Source organism: Oncorhynchus keta, chromosome 11 (assembly GCF_023373465.1).
Source record: "Oncorhynchus keta strain PuntledgeMale-10-30-2019 chromosome 11, Oket_V2, whole genome shotgun sequence".
In the NCBI taxonomy this organism is placed as follows: Eukaryota; Metazoa; Chordata; class Actinopteri; order Salmoniformes; family Salmonidae; genus Oncorhynchus; species Oncorhynchus keta.
This window is the reverse complement of record NC_068431.1, coordinates 34,784,312-34,808,521: the sequence shown is the minus strand read 5'-3', so window position 1 is coordinate 34,808,521 and position 24,210 is coordinate 34,784,312. Positions and strand designations below refer to the sequence as shown.

Here is a 24,210-nt window from a genome sequence, read left to right as displayed (position 1 = left end):
AAGTATTGATGTATTTTGCCTGGGGGAGGGGGAGGGGCTGAAAGATCAGACAGTCACAGTTAACATTAGAACCCAAGCCTCAGGATGTCACAGAGAGAGACAGAGAGATATAGAGAGAGAAAAAGAGAGAAGATATGCACAGAAATGTACACATCTCCCTCCGTCTCCCTTGTTCAGCACTGTCTGGTGTCGTAGGGTAAAGTTAGGAGGGGGGCTTTAGATGGTTGGATGCCAGTCCACTCCTCCACTCAGCGGGGATCATTTGCTCTTCCCTGATGTGCTGGAGCCCTCTGCCCCCCCCTCTGCCCTCTCACCCCTCTCCGACGTGTCTGCTTTCTCTGAGCCTTCTCCCGTCTTCTTGGACCCCTCTCCCTTCTCAGACCTCTCTTTCTCTGACCTCTCCTCCTCCTCCACCTCTCCTCCCATCTCAGACCTCTCTGACCTGGCGTCTGCGTCGCCCTCTGACTTCTCCTTCCTCTCCGAGCGGTCGGGATCTGTGGACGAGGTGGTGGGCTTGTCCCACTTGGCGATCTCCTCATGTTCAGTTATACTGGTGATGATGTTAGTGACCCAAGCCTTCAGGTCCTCCTGCAAAAGTGCACCCAGATACATGATATTGTCAGGGTTTCCACAAAACCAAGAAGCAGGACCAGTGAGTTAACCAATCAAATGGGTTTTTTAAAGCCCTTTTTTACATCAGCAGTTGTCACAAAGTGCTTTTCGGTTACCTGGCCTAGACCCCAAAGAATAAGCAAAGCCAAGCGAAAGCACAGTGGTCAGGAAAAACTCCCTAGAAGGAAAGAACCTACTGTAGGAAGAAACCTAGAGAGGAACTCTGCTCAGAGGGGTGGCCTATCTAGCTCTCTAATGGGAACAAAACATTGATGTTAAGACATTAAATGAAACGTTCAATTTCATCACAGGCATTCTTACCTCATCCTTTGCATGGAAAATATAGTCATTGCCATCATTTTTCCTGTTGGAGAAGAAAGGAGAAAGACATTGTTACTGGAAGTACCAAGAGTATCCTCTGGTCACTCAAATGTTTTAAGGTGAAGAAAATTATTATATGCTAAAATAAGGAATAAGGTGGAGTAAAAAAATATCCTCTTCATCAAGCCATACTTGATAACGAAGACATTTTTCTTCTTCTTGTATCCTATGGTGCTATCACATATACAGACGCTCAGGTCGAGTGGGGTTTCTTCATTGTACGGTGTGGTGGTGCTCTTGGCGTCCTTGTAGAAAGTGATCCCTCCCTTTGTCAACACGCAATACAAATTCACCCACGACTTACTGCAAAACAAGAACAGCTTGTTGGGCAACAGCTTATGCACGTTTCTACTTTCTTCCAAAGTGAACTCATAGTGTGTCAATACGTGTGTCAATAGAGTACTGTATATACACATATTCTGTAGTGATCTAGCTACATTAACCTTTTAACTTTTGTCTGCGTGGTGTGTGGTGTGTGTAACTGTGAGTAGGTGGACGCCCACCTGCTGGGACTCTTCTGGTGCCCCTCAAAGTCGTGTTTGCGGTACAGGAAGCCTTCATTATGGGCAGTGTGTGAGGGTGGCAGAAGTTGTGCCGGGCTCTGGGCCGGAGCCGAGCGAGAGCGTCGCTTCTCCTCAGGCTCTTTGGGGCGGGGTCTCCTGCGGGGTTTGGGGCGGTCTCTGGCTCGCGGGCGCTCGTAGGTCACGGGTGCTGAGAGGCTGCTGGTGGGGCGGTACATCTCCCCTCGAGCCTGGAACAGACAGGAGAGAGGTATGTCATTCAGAAATCCAAAAAGCAGGCCTGTGTGGCCTAACAAACGATCTTCATTATACAAAAACAAAATACGAAATACTGTTAAATACTGTACATGTGAAATAACTTACTTGTGCTGCCTCTCTCTCCTGGGCCTGCTCCACAATCTCAGCCATGGTGGTGGCTCTCTTCTCTCTGCAATGACACAGTTTCTGCCATGAGTCACCCAGACAGGGAATATAATCAATACTCTATCTTCCAAATCAATGGTTTTGGATCATGGTGGACAGTGCTGACCAGACAAATTGTAATAACTGTTTTTGTAATGACCTTGTTAAATTTCCACAAACAAACAGCACTGTGAAGAACTGCTCAGGTTATGACCAGGCATTCCTGGACTCACATTGAGCGCTTGTCGGAGCCTTCCTTGGCTGACTCCATGTCGCTGGAGTCGTCCTGCCTCGGTGTCCTCGCCTTCCCACTGCCCTCCTGCTCGCTGGACGACTGCCTCTCCAGGCGTCGCCTATAGCGCTCCTGGCGCACAATCATTGGCAGCTCGTTGAGCCGCGCCTGAATCTCCTGTTCGCTGGAGGTCTGCCGACCCAGCTTGTACTCCCTCTCCCGCCGCAGGTGGTCCATCTGGGGGTCGGAGCGGCTGCCGCGAGGGTCCCTCTGGAGCCTGCCGTGGAGGAGATCCAGGCCAGACTCTGGCCCGATCATGTCCACCATGGGGATGTCCCCAAACTGTTCCCTCTGCGCCCTGCTGGCCTCCAGGAGGGGGTTGACAGCTTTGTGCATGTGGTTGATCCTGGGCTGCATGCAGTCAGCTTTCAGATGCTGCCACGCATATGCCATTTTGGGGTCCATGACCCCACCACTTTGAGGCAGATAGCTAGAACTACCCATACCCCCAACACTTTGCGCAAGGTAGCCTGAACTACCCATACTCCCACTACCTTGGTGTTGTGCAAGGTAGCCAGTACTTCCCATACCCCCACTACTTTGATTTTTCCCAAGGTAGCCTGAGCTACCAATCCCAACACTGTTTTGATTTTGTGCAAGGTAGCCTGAACTACCCATACCACCACTACTTTGATTTTGCGGCAAGTAGCCTGAACTACCAACACCCCCACTACTTTGATTTTGCGGCAGGTAGCCTGAACTACACATACCCCCACTACTTTGATTTTGCGGCAGGTAGCCTGGACTACCCATACCCCCACTACTTTGATTTTGAGGCAGGTAGCCTGGACTACCCATACCCCCACTACTTTGATTTTGAGGCAGGTAGCCTGGACTACCCATACCCCCACTACTTTGATTTTGCGGCAGGTAGCTAGGACTACACAAACCCCCAATACTTTGATTTTTTGGCAGGTAGCCTGGACTACCCATACTCCCACTACATAGATTTTGCGGCAAGTAGCCTGGACCACACATACCCCCACTACTTTGGTTTTGAGGTAGGTAGCCTGGACTAACCATACCCCCACTGTTTTGATGGTTCAGTCCAAGGTAGCCAGAACTATCCACTGGCGGGGAGCCAGTCTGATGGTTCCCTCCAAGGTAACTAGAGCTGCTGTCCACTCCTCCACTGCCCGGATGGTTCAGTCCAGGGTAGTTGGAACTCTCCAATCCCCCGCTGCTGCTCTGATTGTCCAGTCCATGGTAACCAGAGCCATTTATGACAGGAGCGTAGCTGGCTATGGTAGAACCCAACCTTTGGGCTGCAGAGGAGGCAGAGGCAGACATCTCCAGACTGGTCTGCTTGGGCCTGGGCTCAATATGCACCTGGACCATCTGTCTCAGCAGAGTTGAGGTAGCAAGAGGAATGGTCGGAGTGAGACAGGATGATGGGAACATCCTCCGACTGGAGAGTGGCATTGGGGAAGGCTTGCTGCTCTGTTCTTCTCTTAGCTTCTCTGCCTGAGAGGAGAGATTTAAGTGAACTGCAACCTCAAATGTAATAGTAAAACAACTAGCAAGTTTACTGCACATATACTGCAAAGACTTGTCTTATAAATTAGTGAACCAAATATCTAATTAAACCCTTGTTTAACAAAATCCTAATGGATATGTTAGACAACAGACATAAGTAAATACTTAAGTAGACTGTCTGTATCTATCTAAAGAAAGGCTTACATTGGAGAGCTGTCTCAGTGAGCTGAAGCGCTCCTTCCAGGTGGCTGCAGCATTGCGGAAGGCCTCGTGGCGGAGGATGAGTTGCTCCACCTCATCAGTCTGGACCTGGGCGTCTCCTCCAGCCCCCCCAGCCACCCTAGAGGAGGAGCTGGAGCTAATCAGGGGCTCCTTGGCCTTCAGCCAGGCCTCCGCCTTCACCGTCTCCTGGGCATACTGGAACTGATCCTTCTCTGAAGGAAAGAAGACGAGATAGGCATGCCTCACCCCATATTCCTTATGATAACAAAGTCTTTGAACATTCACAAACCTCATATACTGTACACATTTATGCTGCATGGGCATGAATGGGTCTTCCATTGACATAAATTAATGATTTACATGAAAGTCTGAGTTTGGCGTGGTTATCTCAACTCTGAATCGGCTAGGTCTTGTGTTGATGTTGTATCAGATGTATTCGATGGCTGTACTGTTCTGTAAAGTGTAACCTACACACTTATAAAATATGTTTCTTCAGGTCCCCTGTGGGACAGTTGAGCTAATGTAGGCTAATGCGATTAACATGAGGTTGTAAGTAAGAAGAACATTTCCCAGGACATAGACATATCTGATATAACTCCACTGTCCAATTTACAGTAGCTATTATAGTGAAATAATACCATGCTATTGTTTGAGAAGAGTGCACAGTTTTGAACATGAAAAGTTATTCATCAACAAATTAGGCACATTTGGGCAGTCTCGATACAACATTTTGAAAAGAAATGCAATGGTTCATTGAATCAGTCTAAAACTTTGCACATACACTGCTAAATTGCACCTGGGCTGGAATAATACATTATGGCCTTTGGCTTGCATTTCAAAGATAATGGTACAAAAAAATACAAAAATATTGTTGGTTTTTTCTTTGTATTATCTTTTACAATATCTATTGTGTTATATTCTCCTACATTCCTGTCACATTTTCACCAAAGTGTTTATTTTCAAATGGTACCAAGAAAATGCATATCCTTGCTTCAGGGCCGGAGCTTACAGGCAGTTAGATTTGGGCTTGTCATTTTAGCCGAAATTTTAAATAATAAAAAAGGGGCGGATCTATTTTGATGGTTCTATTTTGAACCATAATGACTCATCTTTTAGGGATAATTAAAATGTAGGGGCGGTGGCTCATTTGAATATTTTGGTGCTTTGTTTGCGCTAAGCTCTTTCTGTGCAACCATGAGTGAGAATGTCATTCCAGTTTATCTAATCTGTTGTGTTATGTCATGTCTTATGTCAATGCTTGTTAAATATGACTATGGCCAGTTATGGTGTCTTGTGACTAAATCAGTGGTATCTAATTCTTTCCTTAGGGTCCCCCGGCTGTTCTATAGCAGAGTTAGCTCCAGGTAAATGCACTGGTTATTTGTAGAACCTTAGGAAATGACCTAATGAGCATGGTTCTTTATAGAAACTTTAAAAAATGGTAACAAGCCAAATAACCCTTATTTGGTACTATATATAACTATTTATTGTAGTGTGTAGTCTAGTCACGTTTAAACTATTGTTGAAGCCCACACACACAAACATAAATATTCATAGTGAAAGCCATATTGTTCACAAAAACTGTGCAGTGTGAAGATGCCTGCTCTGAGGCACAATCTAAAACCAGTACTCTCAAGCACAAGCCCTTCCATCCTTCCATATAAAGAATTCTGCAGTGCTGCCTGAAAGCTGTTGGTGCTCCCTCCACGACGCCTGCCAGTGTAGTGAGTCACTCACTGCGCTGTAGCTTCTCCTGCTGTTTGTCCCATCTCTCAGAGAGATCCTTCTGCTTAGCCAGGAGCGCATCCAACTTCTCCTTTATCTGTGTCAAGAGGGAGAGAGAGACGGTTGGGGGGCGTTCAAGATCACAACAAATGGAATGCAACGACAATATATTAAAACATTTGAAGTCAGTCTTGACAGGGAATTATATTCATCATCATGTGAGGTTTAAGTGATACACATCCATTGAAGACAAACCTACACAATATACATTGCTCTTTTTAGTTATTCATTTTTTGCAGTTTTGCACCAGGTTTTAACTAACACAGCATGAGTTAATTGTGGTTTTGCTGCATACAGTGTGATGTGAAGTGTGGTTTTGCTGCCTAACCAGCTTGCACATTTGGGTCCTTGGAAGTTGTGGGAACGTATGATTTTAGTTTCACATTAGTTGTGGGAACGAAGCCATAAGTTTCCAGACCGGTAAAACAGAATGCTTTTTAAACATTCTGAGAACAGAAGTGAACGTTTTGCCTGTTCTGGAAACATTTATGTTTAGGATGCAGGGAGGTTCTGAAAATGTTTTACTTTGGTTCCTTAAGTTTTCCTGGGAGGTTATATTAACGCTTTGAGAACGTTATTCGGAGTGTTTTTAATAACTTCCTTAAAACTTTCACTGAATGTTTTAATAAGACTTTTAATAACACTGTTAGCTTATTTTGGGTTAACATTTTTGAACTCCAAGCACAGATAAGACACATGGAAATTCATTTACTTATCCTTTAATCATGCGAACACATTTATTTGTTATTGTTCCACAGCATCAAGTGAGATTCAAACCAATGATCTTCTGTTCTCTATCCATGGAATTAGTTCATTGCGCCACCAGGATAGAGCTAGCATAACATGTTTTTTGTTGTTGTTATTGTTGTTGTGTTTTACACCCTTTTTCTCACAACTTTCATGATACACATTTGGGATCCAATTACTCCCCTAACCCGGACAACGCTGGGCCAAGTGTGCGGCGCCCTATTTGACTCCGGTCATGGCCGGTTGTGACACAGCCTGGGATGCACAGCGATGTAGTGCCTTATAGGGTACTGCGCCCCTTGGAAGTCTGTGCAATGTTTTTTTTTACATCTACTCAAACAGGGTGCAGCCAACACACCTGAACACACTTAATAAAGATGCACTATGGAGAAATCCTTAAAGTTACACATTACAGCTTTAACATGACATGAGTTTTATCGATGCTTAAAACAGAATGTATATGTTTTTATCTAACATTCTTGGAACTTCATCTGAGCATTACTAACATTTTCTTGTGGTTTTTATGTAAAGGTTTCTTAACGTTCTTGGGACAATTTGAGAACATGACTTTAATTAGAATCATGAGGAAACCGGTAGGAAACGTTATGCTGAAGTACTGAAATTCCCACAAAAGAAAGTTGTTCTCTGAACTATTTGAGAACATTCCCAATGTCAAACCAGTTGGAGAACGTCCCATTACCAAACTGCAAATTAAATGTAACCATGTTTGAACTTTTAGGAAATATTCTGTTCAAATAATGAAATACCAAGAAAATATATTTTTTTTGTCAAGTTCCTTAAATGTGCTGAGAATGTTCCAAAGCCAAGCAACTATCCTGCACCATTCCCTGAAAATTGTGGGATGGTTGTATGCAACAACAAAAAACATAGGACAATCACACTGTCACCAAGCTCTAAGAAACATATGGTTCTCAGAACATTTTGTGCTAGGTGGGTACGGTGCGTAATGAGGTTTTGATACATAAAGTGTGATGTGAAGTGTGGTTTGGATCCATACAGTGTGATGTGTGGTTTTGCTGCATACAGATTCAGTGTAATGTGGTTTTGCTGTATACTTATGTAGGTGAGGTTATATGTGATGCTGACCTCCTCGGAGGCTGGGTTGCCTGCGGCCAGCAGGATCTTTCCCAGCTCCACACATTGCTGTATTGTCTTCCTACGGCCATCCATCTTGGCTTTCAGCTCACCATGCTGTTTCATCATCACCTCTGCAGAAGACGAGTCCCTGGCGGAAGCCACCCCATAGGACAGCGTCAGACAGGAGGAAAGCACAAAATGCAAATGTTAGAAAAGAAGAGTGAAGAGAGGGACCTATTACCATTTTCCCTATATTATACTTTCCAGTATGGTTCTAGCAACTGTATTGTAGATACATACTGTAACCAGGCCTGCAAAGTACAGGTCGGCTCAGCTCAGCTAGTGTGAAAAGAGTATGTGTGAAATGTTAGCCAGGTGCTTGACTAGTGAGTTCTGACAAACCAGCTAAAGAAAGTAGTTAAGTATGTGATGTATCCTTAAATATAAATGAGGACTACTTAAATACTGTAAACAAAAACAACATCTATTTCCCTCTTTCCCCACAACCAAATTAAACTGAATGGCAGATATTAAAAGAAATTAGGTCAAGGTGACAAAGCATTTTATTTTTAAACAAAGTACAGCTTTATTGCATAACATGAATGGGTCTATCTACAGTATGTGCAAGCCAAGAAGGTATTAGCTCAACTAGGGGTGCCTGAAAAGTCTACTAAAATAGAAGATAACGTACATATGAACAAAATATATAATTATATAAAAATTAACATGTAAAGTGTTGGTCTCATGTTTCATGAGCTGAAATAAAAGATGCCAGAAATGTACCATATGAACAAAAAGCTTATTTTTGTGCACAAATGTGTTTATGTTCCTGTTAGTGAGCATTTCTCCTTTGCCAAGATAATCCATCCACCTGACAGCTGTGGCATATCAAGAAGCTGATTAAACAGCATGATCATTACAGAAGTGCACCTTGTGCTGGGGACAATAAAAGTCCACTCTAAAATGTATAGTTTTATCACACAACACAATGCCAGAGATGTCTCAAGTTTTGAGGGAGCGTGCAATTGGCATGCTGACTGCAGGAATGTCCACCAGAGCTGTGCCAGATAATTTCACGTCCATTTCTCTACAATAAGCCGCCTCCAATGTAATTTTTGAGAATTTGGCAGTACTTCCAACTGGCCTCCCAAATACAGTCCATGTGTAACCACACCAGCCCAGGACCTCCACATCCGGCTTCCTCACCTACGGGATGGTCTGAGACCAGCCACCCGGAGAGCTGAGGAGTATATCTGTCTGTAATAAAGCCCTTTGCAGGGAAAAACTCATTCTGATTGGCTGGGCCTGGCTCCCCAGTAGTTGGGCCTGGCTCCAAAGTGGGTGGGCCTATGCCCTCCTAGGCACAACCATGGCTGCGCCCAAGCCTCGTCATGTGAAATCCATAGATTAGTGCCTAATAAAAAAAATTCAATTGACTGATTTCCTTATATAAACTGTAACTCGCTGAAATTGTTGCGTGTTGCTTTTATATTTTTGTTTAGTATATACATTACAGATGCATTTCCTTTTTATCCTTAAACTAAGAAGAGCCGATTTATCAAGTCAAGTATCAGAGTTATGAGATTATCAAAATTGCTGACAATTAGCATTTAGTTCAGGTTAGGAGACTTTCCATTACTTACCTGGGGTCGTCCCCTCCAATCTGTCCCATGATGCCCTCCATCCACATGAGCTGCTCACGCACCACCGAGAAGAACTGCACCTTGTCTGTCACCGAGGTGACCTGCACACGACTGGCCTCACAGGAAACCAGTAACTCCTTCCATGCTGACATCACTTCCTGCTCTTTGCTCATGATGGCCTCAGCCTTCTCTCCGGCATAGATGGTCCTCAGCTGGGCCGCATTTTCCTGTAGCTGCCTTACCTGGAATACAACATAGGACATGGCTCTGTCATTTCAAATCATCAACTAATCATGGTTGGTCTTCAGTTTAGAATGCAACCAGGTTAATCAGGTGTGCTAGCTAGGGTTGAGGCAAAAGTATGACTCCAGTCATACGGTACACAATATATTTCATCTTTGCCACTGTGTCCATATTGGTATTCTATTTACTGCACTATGTATCTTGGGGTTAACATCTGTAACATCCTCATGCCCTCCAGGAGCATTACTTATTTGAGTGAATGGTGTTAGAGGAGAGCCAAAGTGCATTGACGGTCCTCTAAGGTCAGAGGGGGACATTTCACCAAATCACCTCGTCTACACTCACTTGTAGACCCCAAGAAGAGTAGCTGCTGCTATCACAACAGCTAATGGTGATCCTAATCAGATACCAATACCTGTGAGACGAGCAGCTGGAGGGCGTGCTCGAAGGAGAGCATGAGCCTCTGAAGGGTGGCAGGGTTGGCGATGCTGGCTTGGCACGCCCTCACCTCTGGCAACTGCCTCATCTTCCCTGCAGTCTGAGCCAAGACCTGCAGCACAGCACAACACAGGACAGACACAAACACAACACCGGGGATATTCACAAATCTAAGTGTCTACACTGTCTACCAGCACCTCCAACCACTATCATGTTTGATGTAATCTAATATATATCCAGCCGAACAGTACTAGTGTTTCTCCCACCATTGTACAGGCAGGTCAGGTCTCCCTGCCTAGCTATGTTTCCCTCTGCTTATTGAAAATAATCTTGGGGAACCTAGAAAATAATCTTGGAGAAACACTGAGCTGTACCTCTTTGCAGTCGGTGAAGAACTTGTGCAGCTGGTGTGATGCTGCCAGCATCTGTCTTCGGGTCTCCATGAGCTCCAGTAGGTCGGCCCATGACTCGTTCAGTCCGTCCTTCCACTCAGCTATGGTGGCCGCGTCCGTGTGGCCACAGTCTATCATCTCATTCACCATCTTATTCACCTGCTCCATCCTCTGCTGGCCTATGCTGTTGGTCTCTGAGCAGAACTTGGTGAATTTTTCCTGTAGCAACTGTGAGAGAGAGAGAGGCCAGAATAAGCTTGGGACCAGAGTTATAGAGGTCAGTTATCGAATTTCACATTTCCATTTCATTTGTAATTTCTATTGCACTTTATTTTGTGTCATTCACTTGTGTTTTCATGGTGCATTTTGCTAAAACACTCAAATACTCCCAACAATTATGTTTACTGAATAAACACATGACAATGTAATTCGCCAGGGACTGATTGTGACCATCCATCGTCAATTGATTGATTGATTAATTGCCTGATTGATTGATAGACTGACCGTGACATGCTCCAGGTCTTGACCCAGCTCAGTGGAGCTGGCAACGGCCTCCCTCTCAGTGATCCACTTCTCTAACTCCTCCACCTCTCTGTTGAGCTGGTACATCCAGTACTGCTGCTCCAGCTTGGTCTTCCTGTGCTCCACCATGTCCTTCAGAGACACATACAGACGGTCTATGTGGGACTGCTGCTTGGTGATCCCCTCACTGTCAAAGAGAGAGAGGGGGGATATTGAGAGGGAAACTGACACAGTAGACAGTAAAATAACGGATCATTCACTGAAATGTAGTAGCCGATACAAACTGAGGCCGTTTTATTTTCTGTGTGGTCTATGGTAAAATTTCACCAGTGAATTAGCTGTTGTTTGTGGGTATGAGTTGGAGTATCATTGAAGGATGTGTTTAGATGTAGTTTGAGCCTGGGTGTGACTGTCAGTGTGTCTGCCCGTGCCTATCTGGGTGCCCCAGCTCCAGCTGTTGCTGACACTGCTGGGAGAGCATGCCCACTGTCTCAGCGTAGTTCTCCACTGTCGCCTCCAAGGCCAGGTGCTCCTTCAGCAGCTGCAGGGTGCTCTCCTCGTCCTACACAACAATGACCTCATATTAGGGACAAAATCCAAACCATCAACCAGACATGTACATTTTTTGTAAAAATTGTAAAAAAAATAGGCACATTAGGCAAATCATGGTAAAGGTCCTCCGGAAGCACTGTGGACTACTAACCAACGGGCCAGTCTCATACCCACCCTGCCAGTTCAATCTCATGATACCATGCCTCCCATGCGTACCGTGCCCTTCTCCTCATTGATGAGGTGCAGTTTCTGGCCTGCCAGCCAGGACTCCACCTTGGCTGCCTCGCTGTAGTACTGCTGGGCCAGCAGCACCACATCCAGCATCACAGACCTCCTCTCCGCCTCCAGCCTCAGCACCTCCCACACCTGACGCACATGCCCCGCCCCCTCACGCACAAAGTCAACCTCAGGGGTCCGCAGAGAGGCGATGATCCCCGCCCGGTCCAACACCTCCTCCACCCGTGCTTGGCGCCCCTGCAGATCCCTCTGCAGTGTCTGACGGGCCAATAAGAACCAGGGGTCATGTTTAGCTGGGTAAAAATGCCTCAAAACAGAGTGAAATTGGGAGGCATTATCTGAATTTGTCCAATAAGAGCTCGCATTTTCGCTTTCCTTTCTAAAAATGTGTGGCGGTGTGTCCTGTTGTGTGGGGACTGTAGTTAGGTCTGAGATGAGCAGGGATAGTCATTGAGTTTATACTGTGCTATGAAGAGATAGTGTTGTGTGCTCATATAGAGGTCATCTGTCTCTCACCTGGTTGATCTTGACATGCTGCTGAACACTCTGCAGGTTGTTGCCGTAATCCTTAGAGGAGGCCAGAGGAAGCCGCTCCTGGATCCACAGCTATAACAAATCAGCAAATTGTGGTCAGAGACCGTCTGTACATACCTATCTCATTGAGAGGAGACCCTGATGGTTTTATGCGAGACATCGTCAACCTTTGACCACAGAACATAATAACTATTTAGAAAAGCATATTAGAGACCTTAAGAGGCTATAGGACAGAAAATAACAGAATAGATGGAGAGAGGGAGCGAGGGAAATATGCCACGGAGAGAGGGAAGTATATTTTGCATGTGGAGGCGTCACCGGCTGGAGCGCCCTTATGTACAGTACCAGTCAAACGTTTAGACACACCTACTCGTTCAAGGGTTTTTCTTTATTTTTTACATTGTAGAATAGTAGTGAAGACATCAAAACTATGAAATAACACATATGGAATCATGTAGTAAACAAAAAAGTGTTGAACAAATCAAAATATATTTTATATTTGAGATTCTTCAAAGTAGCCACCCTTTGCCTTGATGACAGCTTTGCACACTCTTGGCATTCTCTCAACCAGCTTCACCAGGAATGCTTTTCCAACAGTCTTGAAGGAGTCCCACATATGCTGGGCAGTTGGCTAGAGCACTCTTTGGCGCTCATCCCAAACCATCTCAATTGGGTTGAGATGGCTGTTCTTGCCATAATATGGACCTTTTACCACATAGGGACCACCCACCCCTGCCTTGTCACAATGATGCAAACACATGACTGTAAATTCCACAAATGAACTTTGGACACACCTGTTAAAAATGTATTCGGTGACTACCTCATAATAATGGCATATATTAAAGCTATTACTACTATTATTTTGAAGAATCTCAAACAGAAAATATGTTATGATTTGTTTAACACATTTTTGGTTACTACATGATTCCATATGTGTTATTTCATAGTTTTGATGTCTTCACTATTATTCTACAATGTAGAAAATAGTTTTTTTTAAATAAAGAAAAACCCTTGAATGAGTAGGTGTGTCCAAACCTTTGACTCGTACGGAATGCATTTAAAAAATAGTCAAATAACTTAAATCAAATCAATCAACATAGGGAAAGAAAGGCTAGAGGCACCAGGGAGTAATGAAGTGTGTCAGTCACTTACTATCTCTTCCTCCAGGTCCTGAGCGACCTGGTGCATCTCTTTGGAGGCCAGCAGGATGCGTCGTCTCTCCTTCAGGGGCTCGATGAGGCGCACGATGCGGGTCTCCACTACGGCTGGCTGCTCGCCCCCTTCTCCCTCGCCACCCTTCACCAGGCTGCCTCGCTGGGGGAGGCACACCCCCTGGAGGGACCCTAGTTCCCCTACGTCCTTGTACATGTTTCCCATCTGAGACTGAGAGAGGCCAGCCAGGGGGAAAGAGGAGGTCACGTTAGGAATAGATGATGAGAGACTGATGCCCAAACACACAGCACATGGGCTTGAACAGCACTTTGAGCTATTTTATTGTGTGTGTTGTGTTTCAATGTAATGCACTGTAATGGATTAGCTGGCTTTAAGAACAAACTATGTGTTGCATTCTTTCATGTCGACAACCAGCCTAGTGTCTGATGGCAGGGAACTTGGCATGTAAAAGTCAACAACAACAGCTTCTATAGCATTAACAGACATTTGGATTGGAAATATTACATAAATTAATATACAATGAGTTCAAATGTGTTGTCACAAAATAACTGCCATAGCGAAAATCCTGAAAAGCAACCTATAACAGTAAATAGACACCTGAAATTTCTGCAGCTGCTCGTTGAAGGTGGGTAGGTGATGAGCCTGCTCCAGCTGAGGGGGCTGTTTCTCCAGGCCAGAGAGCTGGTGGTCCAGGTCTGAGTAGCTCTTCACCACCGGCTCTGGCTTGTTGTTCTCAAACAGAGCCCGGGCCTTGGCCTTGGTGGTGCTCTCCAGGTCCGTCCAGCACTCCCTGATCTCCTCCAGCTTCTGCTGCACCACCGAACGCAGCTCCGGCTTCTCATCGATCAGCTCCTGGCCCTCCTGAAGGCACATAGAGGGGAAGGGGAGAGAGAACAGTGGTTACATATATACCCTACCAAAGTTATTTTCTTAGTTTAGCTTATCCAAAGTATGGCCACTTACATGGCCAACAATTTATTTAATTTGGATATAGTTAAATATAAGTTGAGGAAGTTCAGGTGACAGGCTGTATTGTCATATACCATTGTCGTAACTGTAAAGCTGCTCTGCTGCTGATATTGTGATACACTCAAACTCATACGTCAAATCAAGCAATGAACAGTTATATTTCTCAACTGAGAGATGTAATGCTTCCCTCCAACATGTACACTAGTATAATGTCAGCTTTCCCTTGGAGGGATGTTACTCACTAGCTGTGCTGATTGTTTCCTCATTTAGTACAGTGTGCTGAAAAAGCTCTCAAATACAGGCTACACAATCTCCATACATTATTACTATTTTGTGCATTATGCCAGAAATGATTCAACCCAAGCCAAATAAGATCAGTTCTTACTAACAAAGCAAAGTGTGCAATGTGCAAGATGAGTGCAGCAGATTGAAGCATAGACAATGTTTCATGTCTCTCTGCCTATGCATAAGTGACTTGACCGTCCGTCATATCAAACTAATGTTTGTCATGGCCATTTCATTTTTTTACTTAACCTTCATTTAACTGGGCTTGTCAGTTAAGAACAAATTCTTATTTTACAATGACGGCCTACCCCGGCCAAACCCTCCCCTAACCCGGACGACACTGGGCCAATTGTGCGTCGCCCTATGGGACTCCCGATCATGGCCGGTTGTGATTCAGCCTGGGCTTGAACCAGGGTCTGTAGTGAAACCTTTAGCACTGAGATGAAGTGCCTTAGACCGCTGCGTCACTCGGGAGCAGAGGTTGCACAAAGCTAGGACAATTTTTGCAATCAGGGTGATTTCAGGTTGCTTTCACATGAATTCCATGGAAATCATCTGTGTCTACACACAAGTCTACAGTGCCTCAATAAAAGGCTAGGGGTCCCAGAGATCCAAAGCATCATCTTTTGAAGACACCACAGAAAACTACAGCACTGTCTCTGTTTAAAGGTCATGACTCCTAACTAAAAGGTTATTTCGGGAAAGGAAGACAAACACCCTTTGATTGACCACCAATGTTGTGTCCCCAAATGTCCCATAATCTTTTGTTCAAACTCTGGGCTATAACAAGTGTGTGGTTAATTTCTGATCTTCGTCTCTGAATCCATGTTAACTCATGAGCAAAGCCACAATAGCCCTGGTAATGCCAAAAGGCTGGTGCCTTGAATGGCTTTAACGCGCACATAGACAGGTGTATAACAAAACCTAGCCCCGGGCTGACCTAAAAAAAAGAATGCATGGAAAGCCCTAATACACTCCTGGTCTGTCTGTCTAAGCACAACAGTTCCCTGTATTCACTCAAGGGTTTCTTCTTCTAAATCTTGGGCTTTGTGCATGATGTGAGCTGTACGAGGAGATAGATGTGGAGAGAGAGATCAAAGCTTTTCCTTCTCTGTCTGTCTGTCTGTCTGTCTGTCTGTCTGTCTGTCTGTCTGTCTGTCTGTCTGTATATATATATATATATATATATATATATATATATATACACACACACATCATATATATATGAGGCTCTCTGTGGCTCCACTCCAGCTCTCCTGAAATAGATTCTGCATTGCACAGTCTCCTCCCATGCTCCGACTGAGAGGAACAGGAGGTGTTTCCTATGACAAGCGTTCATATCAGACATTTCCTCATCATCTATAGTATCAAGGACCACTGAATGTCAGTCAGCCATATGGAGCCAGAGGAAATTGTGCAGTAAAAATGACATACAGTCCTGTACTGTATACACACGTAGTAGACCTTCATAACCATAAGTGCAGTAGAGACCTGCTTCGTGCAATGTTAGTTTTCAAGAAGAGAAGCCTGAATAGAATTGGTCCTTTATTCTAAATACCCTGCTAAATTAGAATAAAGGGTGTGGCCATCAACTATACCTTGCAGGGACATACATAATAACCCAGAATATAACATATTTAATCGTGTAAATATTGCTGTATGTTTCTCTCCTATATCTTTCTCAGAGATAGATGGACCTATCCTTTGGCTTTCATAATGCAGTGCTGCATTCCTCCTCTTGGCACCGTCTCTATGCTTAACTGCTGCCAGCGCTCTATCCCTCGCTCTCTCTCTCTCCCTCTCCCTCCCTCTCTCTCTCTTTTTCTCTGCCACTCTCTCCTCCTCGCATAATGCAGAGCCAGCAGAAAGCAGGCTAGATCTCTCTCCTCTCCCTTGGCTTCACTGACACACAGGGAGAGAGAAGGAAGAAGAGAAATCAGTGTTGGGGGAGGAGAGGAGATGGAGAGGAGAAAGGAGAAAGGAGGACAGAGAGAAAGAAGAACAGAGGAGAGGGAGGTATGAGTGAGAGGAGAAAGAGAAAGAGAAAAGGAGAGGGGGGATGTGCAGGGCACACACACCTATGTAAATACATTGTATACTGAGAAGCACAATAACAAACACATAAGCACACATTTTCATAAAATACACAGACATAAAATACTGTACAAACACTCATGCACAATACAGTGCATTCAGAAAGTATTCAGACCACTGGACTTTTTCAACATTTTGTTACGTAACAGCCTTATTCTAAAATTGATTAAATTGTTTCTTTCCCCTCATCAATCTACACACAATACCCCACAATGGCAAAGCAAAAACAGGTTTTTAGAATTTTTTGCAAATGTACATACCCCCCCATGAAAAATTGCATTTACATAAGTATTCAGACCCTTTACTCAGTACTTTGTTGAAGCACCTTTGGAAGCGATTACAGCCTCGAGTCTTCTTTGGTATGATGCTACAAGCTTGGCACACCTGTATAAGGGGAATTTCTCCCATTCTTCTCTGCAGATCCTCTCAAGCTCTGTCAGGTTGGATGGGGAGCGTAGCTGCACAGCTATTTTCAGGTCTCTTCAGAGATGTTCGATCGGATTCAAGTCCAGGCTCTGGCTTGGCCACTCAAGGACATTCACAGACTTGTCCCGAAGCCACTCCTATGTTGTCTTGGCTGTGTGCTTAGGGTCGTTGTCCTGTTGGAAGGTGAACCTTTGCCCCAGTCTGTGCTCATGAGTGCTCTGGAGCAGGTTTTCATCAAGTATCTCTTTGTACTTAACTCTGTTCATCTTTCCCTCGATCCCGACTAGTATGCCAGTCTCTGCCGCTGAAAAACATCCCCACAGCATAATGCTGCCGCCACCATGCTTCACCGTAGGAATGGTGTCAGGTTTCATCCAGAAGTGATGCTTGGCATTCAAGCCAAACATTTCAATCTTGGTTTCATCAGACCAGTGAATCTTGCTTCTCGCGGTCTGAGAGTCCTTTAGGTGCCTTTTGGCAAACTCCAAGCGGTCTGTCATTTGCCTTTTACTGAGGAGTAGCATCTGTCTGGCCACTCTACCATAAAGGCCTGATTGGTGGAGTGCTGCTGAGATGGTTGTCCTTCTGGAAGGTTCTCCAATCTCTACAGAGGAACTCTGGAGCTCTGTCAGAGTGGCCATCAGGTTTTTGGTCACGTTCCTGACCAAGGCCCTTCTCCCCCGATTGCTCTGTATAGCCGTGCGGCCACCTCAAGGAAGAGTCTTGGCAGTTCCAAACTACTTCCATTTAAGAATGATGGAGGCCACTATGTTCTTGGGGACCTTAAATGCTGCGGAAATGTTTTAGTACCCTTCCCCAGATCTATGGAGTATTGTGTGTAGACTGCTGATGACTTTTTGTTATTTAATCCATTTTAGAGTAAGACAGTAAGTAACGTAACAAATTGTGGAAAAAGTCAAGGGGTCTGAATACTTTCAGAATGCACTGTACGTGTAGCCTATGAAAATCAATAGGCACTCACACTCTCTCAAACATGGCATTCACATGGATACACACACTCGTGCGTGCGCACACATACAGACACACACCCACAATGCCATCAGAGGCCTGGTTTGAATCATTTGCTGTTAATTACCCTATTGGCAGGTATATTGTGATGCTAAACTAATCCATGACATCACCATAACGATACTTTACATACAGCTAGCTAGGTGCAGCTACATGGTTTCTCAAGTGGGTGTGCAGATAGATTCTAGCTACTACTCTGGGCAACCAAAACAGCGTGTGACAGTTCTAGATTCTGACTAAAAGGCTAGTGCATGGTTAATTTTTCGCTCGCAAAACCAACACCTTAAGAACAGCAACAACAGACCTCAACTATTATATGTTCACCAGACCGAATCCAAGGACATCAACTGGATGTGATGTGATCCTGTCGTATGCTTTTGTTTGACAGTATCAAGTGTTCCAGAGGGATAGGTGTTTTTGTGTTTACACAGTGTTTTTCTATGTTTACAGAGCATTTGACATCGGCAAAGCATTGCCACAAGGTCAGCCTTAAGTAAACCCCAGAGTCCTCTCTTTGTTACAGACAAGCATCCCCACGGGACTGAAGAGGCCTCTACTGAGACAGCCCCAATTCAGAGCTCTGAGCTCAGGCCCAGTCCCAGCTCAGAGCTCCAAGCTGGGACTCAGGCCCATCTGCTGAGTAAGTACTGAGGGAGAGCATAGGAATTGGCCCGGGGCGGGAACCCTTCCAAAAGGACAGAGAGTTCTCAAATCGCAGCAGAACGCAGCATAATCTTTTCTCCCCGGTCTCTCAGGTAACGAGAGAGGGAGAGGAGAAAGGATAGGTGGGGGCCGATTAAGTGATGTTCTCGAGAGTAGCAAGACACGAGGGTCTCTGAAACACATCTTGCGTGGGGCTAGCATAGACATAGAGCCCTTGAGAAACCCCGCTAGTCAGCCTTGTGGATACAGTCACCACAGACAGAGCAGACATCTTGTGTCCATTCTTTTAATGTACTTTTGTACTGTATCTATCTGGTATCTGGTATGAAAGGTTATACAAATACGCTGATGATTCTGAAGCAGAGCAGGTATCCTTTTTCATTCCGTTTTCACTTTGAGCTAGCTGTCATTCTAGCTCAAGCGAGGGCCTCTCTGTGACACCAGTAGACATTTCACAGCCATTTGTAGATGTACTGCATGTACATAATGAACAATGCATACTTAATTGTAAGATGCTTTTATCCAAGATACTATATCTATCACAGGTATTAAATGTATGTCACTAACATCGAATACTGATTATGACTGAGCTATTTTATGCATGTACATATTATACTGTATCTACTCTACCAACAGACACAACATCACCATGTACATCCTCACTCCTAAAAATCAACCATTTGAGAACCAGCTCCAATCCTTACTCTACAAGGCAAATAGGTTTGTCTGTTCTCCAAATATATGTATATCTAAACGTTCCATGACCTTGTGTCCTACTGAACATGGCCCTGGTCTTTCCAAAGATTTCTCAGTGTTGGAGAGATCGGGATTTACCAATGTTTGGTACTGCTGCTCTCTGACTACTTTTATTATTAGTTGGATTGATCAGTTATTTCATGCACTTATTATAATATAATCCAATTTCATTTTACAGCCACATCAAGAATAAACAAAGACATATGCTTATAAAAAGGCCTACTACCTGGACCCTCTAGAAAACCGATTTGCCTTTGACTGCAGGGCAGAACATTGAGCATCATTGAGCGGCATCAGGCTCATGAAGGGGGGCATACTATTGCATCGTACACTGCATGACACATTTCATGCATGGACAAGCAAGATGGCCATGTGAGCATTCAGATATGTATGGTATGGTGAGAGGCTCTCAAATCCTCAATAAGACATTCATTCATCACCTCACGTTTAATCTCAGCTATAACACATAACCTCTCAGTAATAATATATATATTATATATATATATATATATATATATATATATATATATATATATATATATATATATATATATATATATAATTATATGTATATATATATAATTTTGATTTACACTACCGGTCAAAAGTTTTAGAACACCTACTCATTCAATCTTATAATAATAGTGAAGGAATCATCTACTAACGAAAAAAGTGTTAAACAAATGAAAATATATTTTATATTTGAGATTCTTCAAATAGCCACCCTTTGCCTTGATGACAGCTTTGCACACTCTTGGCATTCTCTCAACCAAGCATCACCTGGAATGCTTTTCCAACAGTCTTGAATGAGTTCCCACATATGCTGAGCACTTGTTGGCTGCTTTTCCTTCACTCTGCGGTCCGACTCATCCCAAACCATCGGGGGATTGTGGAGGCCAGGTCATCTGATGCAGCACTCAATCAGTCTCCTTCTTGGTAAAATAGCCCTTACAGAGTCTGGAGGTGTGTTGGGTCATTGTCCTGTTGAAAAACAAATGAGAGTCGCACTAAGCCCAAACCAGTTGGGATGGCGTATCGCTGCAGAATGCTGTGGTAGCCATGCTGGTTAAGTGTGCCTTGAATTCTAAAAAAATCACAGACAGTGTCACCAGCAAAGCACCCCCACACCATAACACCTCCTCCTCCATGCTTCACGGTGGGAAATACACATGCGGAGATCATCAGTTCACCCACACCGCATCTCACAGCGGTTGGAACCAAAAATCTCCAATTTGGACTCCAGACCAAAGGACAGATTTCCACCCGTCTAATGTCCATTGCTCGGGTTTCTTGGCCCAAGCAAGCTCTTCTTATTATTGGTGTCCTTTAGTGGCAGTTTCTTTATAGCAATTCGACCACGAAGGCCTGATTCACACAGTCTCCTCTGAACAGTTGTTGAGATGTGTCTGTTACTTGAACTCTGTGAAGCATTTATTTGGGCTGCAATCTGAGGAGCAGTTCACTCTAATGAACTTATCCTCTGCAGCAGAGGTAACTCTGGGTCTTCCTTTCCTGTGGCAGTCCTCATGAGAGCCAGTTTCATCATAGTGCTTGATGGTTTTTGCGACTGCACTTGAAGAAATGTTCAAAGTTCTTGACATTTTCTGTATTGACTGACCTTCATGTCTTAAAGTAATGATGGACTGTTGTTTCTCTTAGCACATTTGAGCTGTTCTTGCCATAATATGGACTTGGTCTTTTACCAAATAGGGCTATGTTCTGTATACCAGCTCTACCTTGTCAAAACACAACAGATTGGCTCAAACGCATTAAGAAGTAAAGAAATTCCACAAATCAACTTTTAAGAAGGCACACCTGTTAATTGAAATGCATTCCAGGTGACTCCCTCATGAAGCTGGTTGAGAGAATGCCAAGCATGTGCAAAGCTGTCATCAAGGCAAATTGTGGCTGTTTGAAGAATCTCAAATATAAAATATATTTTTTATTTGTTTAACACTTTTTTGGTTATTACATGTTCCATATGTGTTATTTCATAGTTTTGATGAAAATAGCATACATTTTGATAACATTTTAAGGCTAAGAAATCCAGCAGACATTTAAGGCTTTCAAAATGGTGTTATCCACAATAATTAGTTAGCTAGGTCCTGGATACAGTACTATGTTGTTTTCACATCCAATCTATTTTTATTTCGTTCTTTTATTTTACCTTAATTTTAGCAAGGAGTCACCATTGAGACAAGCGTCTCTTTTTGAAGGGAGCCCTTGAATATACAATTTCATGGAACCAAAAAATGTAATACAATATAAAACAAGTCAAATACAGCACGACACAAATTGCATTGACAAACATAGGAATCTCCAGAGTTAACCAACCCCATTTTAAATCTTAATAGTGAAGTTAGGTAAGTCGGAAGCTTGTGGAGCGGGGCTTTGTAAACAAAAAGAGCGTAATGGTGTGCTCTACGTGACTTCAAAGAGGTCCAACCAACCTTTTGGTAAAGAATACAGTGATGAGTAATAAAACTGTCTCCTGTGATAAAACAAAGGGCACTATGAGAAACGGCATCCAGGGGTTTAAGAGTAGAGGCAGTTGCATTTGATAAATAGTATCACCCTCATCAAGAACAGGTAGATAGGTTCACTGCACAATCTGCTTCCTGCTGACTAGAGAGAGACAAGATCTGTTTTGTAAAAAAAAAAGGCCCACTTTAAATCTTAGTTTCTTAACAAGCTCATCCGTATGTTTTTTTAAACAATAAGTCATTCTCAATCCAAATACCAAGTTATTTGTATGCAGTGACTTGTTCGATTACATTTATCTCTTGATATGCCTAAATAAACAATAGTGGTCAAGAGAGCATTCAAAAGGGCATGTGGGCTAGATAAGCTAATTCTCACAGTATAGCCTGGCCCTAAATTGAATTACTTGGGGTGAAGACTTTTACAAAATAAATGTTTCTCCATACAGTAGACCTTTTCCTGGAATGGGTAGACTTATTCTAAATCGAGCCTAGTCCCTGTAGATCTGAAAGGATTGTGTATGGCAATATTATGTCAATTGCCTCACCTGGCCTTCTGATTGGCTGAGTGCCTTAGGTTTATGGGCTAGGGGTTGATGTGGAATTCCGAGTTAAATCAACTAATTAAAACGTGGAGCACCCACATGAGCCTCCCACCAGGCTTCTCTGCAGCAGTGTGGTTGAAGAACACTTGGATCGGGGTCAGTAGGGCACACAGTAACACCAAGGCTTGGTTCAAGTTCAAGTAGTACCTCCCAGTTTCGAAAATATTCTCTCTATTGAACCCAACCCACGTATGGGTTGTCTTCACTGATAAAACAGCACCAGAGAACTGGGATGTCAGCATTTACTGTAGGCCTCTCTAGTTACCATACAAACAATTGCATGTTGGACAGTACTACGCTATTTATACAGGCTTGTTGGGATATTCATAAAATAAGGCCATGAATTGATTGTATGTTGACAATAGCACACAGGTTTGATAGATTGCCCACTAACTGTCATGATGTTCACGTTTCATACAATTATTGATAATACATGTTTTGAGGAAGAAGCACACTGGTGAAATATAATCCAATGTTAGTATGTAGCTATAGCATGGGCAGATGAAAAGGCAATGGTAAAAATACATTGCCCAGGATTTACTGTTTCAGTTATGCAGAAAGCATAACAACAATGCTTCCACATGTATAACCTTGAACTTGAAATTCAGGATATCCTTAAGAGAAGCATATAACAATATTTGCTTACAGTTTACTCATGAGTAATCAAAACGGAGTAATGACCCCCCCCCCCAATATGCCTAGTGTGTCTTGCCGCCGTGACCATCCCTTTTACATACGCACACACACACACACACACACACACACACACACACACACACACACACACACACACACACACACACACACACACACACACACACACACACACACACACACACACACACACACACACACACACTATCCTCCCCAAGCACAAACCCTCTCTCAATCATGTGCTCACACTACCCTCCCCCTGCATCTTCCACTCACCTGATCTGTCTGACCTTCCCCCACCTCCCTTTCCCCTCTCCATTCACCTGTTCTCTCTGACTTCCCCCTGCCACCCTCTCCACTCACCTGCACTCTCTGACCTCCCCCACCAGCCTCTCCACTCACCCGCTCTCTCTGACCTCCCCCACCAGCCTCCACTCACCTGCTCTCTCTGACTTCCCCCCACCACCCTCTCCATTCACCTGCTCTCTCTGACCTCCCCCCACCAGCCTCTCCACTCACCTGCTCTCTCTGACCTCCCCCCACCACCCTCTCCATTCACCTGCTCTCTCTGATCTCCCCCCACCACCCCCTCTCCTCCCCTCTCCATCCACCTGCTCTCTCTGACCTCCCCCCACCACCTTCTCCCCTCCCCTTTCCACTCACCTGCTCTATCTTGGCCAGCCATTCTTTGTTGCGGGCCAGCTCGGCCATGAAGGCCTGGTGCTTCAGCCACTTCCTGTGAAGCTTCTGGGCCTCATCCCGCGCCGTGTCTCGTCCCGCACCCATAAGCATCTTTTCCTTTACCTGCTGTCCCCAATCACTCAGCTAGGGGAGACAAAAATAGCCACCATCAGGGGCCCGAGCCTGAGCCAGCCCCTCTTCCTCTCTTCTCTCCTCCTTTCCCACAGGACGTCCTGCCTATCTGCGTGGCTCCTCTACGCCAGAGACACCCACTCCACTCTGTAGGGTCCCGGGTACC

General features: G+C 44.3%; 1 protein-coding gene across 1 annotated transcript; it reads right to left on the bottom strand.

Moving 5' to 3' along the window:
• Positions 1-211: 211 nt before the first annotated feature.
• LOC118390108 (spectrin beta chain, non-erythrocytic 4-like) lies at positions 212-24,210 on the bottom strand. The gene is made up of 19 exons (XM_035780339.2): positions 23,895-24,210; positions 13,868-14,131; positions 13,250-13,480; positions 12,080-12,169; positions 11,543-11,821; positions 11,206-11,336; positions 10,757-10,961; positions 10,235-10,480; positions 9,838-9,972; positions 9,180-9,421; positions 7,546-7,684; positions 5,644-5,728; positions 3,889-4,118; positions 2,150-3,672; positions 1,878-1,941; positions 1,497-1,744; positions 1,126-1,296; positions 934-976; positions 212-588 (listed from the first exon to the last, which is right to left on the bottom strand). The coding sequence occupies exons 1-19, from the start codon at positions 24,021-24,023 to the stop codon at positions 259-261; spliced, it is 4,785 nt and encodes a 1,594-aa protein (XP_035636232.1). The 5' UTR covers positions 24,024-24,210; the 3' UTR covers positions 212-258.

Bases quoted from the DNA above. Each gene is read 5' to 3' on its own strand.
- LOC118390108 (XM_035780339.2), bottom strand. From the start codon at position 24,023: ATGCTTATGGGTGCGGGACGAGACACGGCGCGGGATGAGGCCCAGAAG. The intron at 9,422-9,837 runs GTATTGGTATCT...GTTGTATTCCAG, and splicing joins TCCAGCTGCTCGTCTCACAG to GTAAGGCAGCTACAGGAAAA. The intron at 1,942-2,149 runs GTGAGTCCAGGA...GTGTCATTGCAG, and splicing joins GGCTCCGACAAGCGCTCAAT to AGAGAAGAGAGCCACCACCA.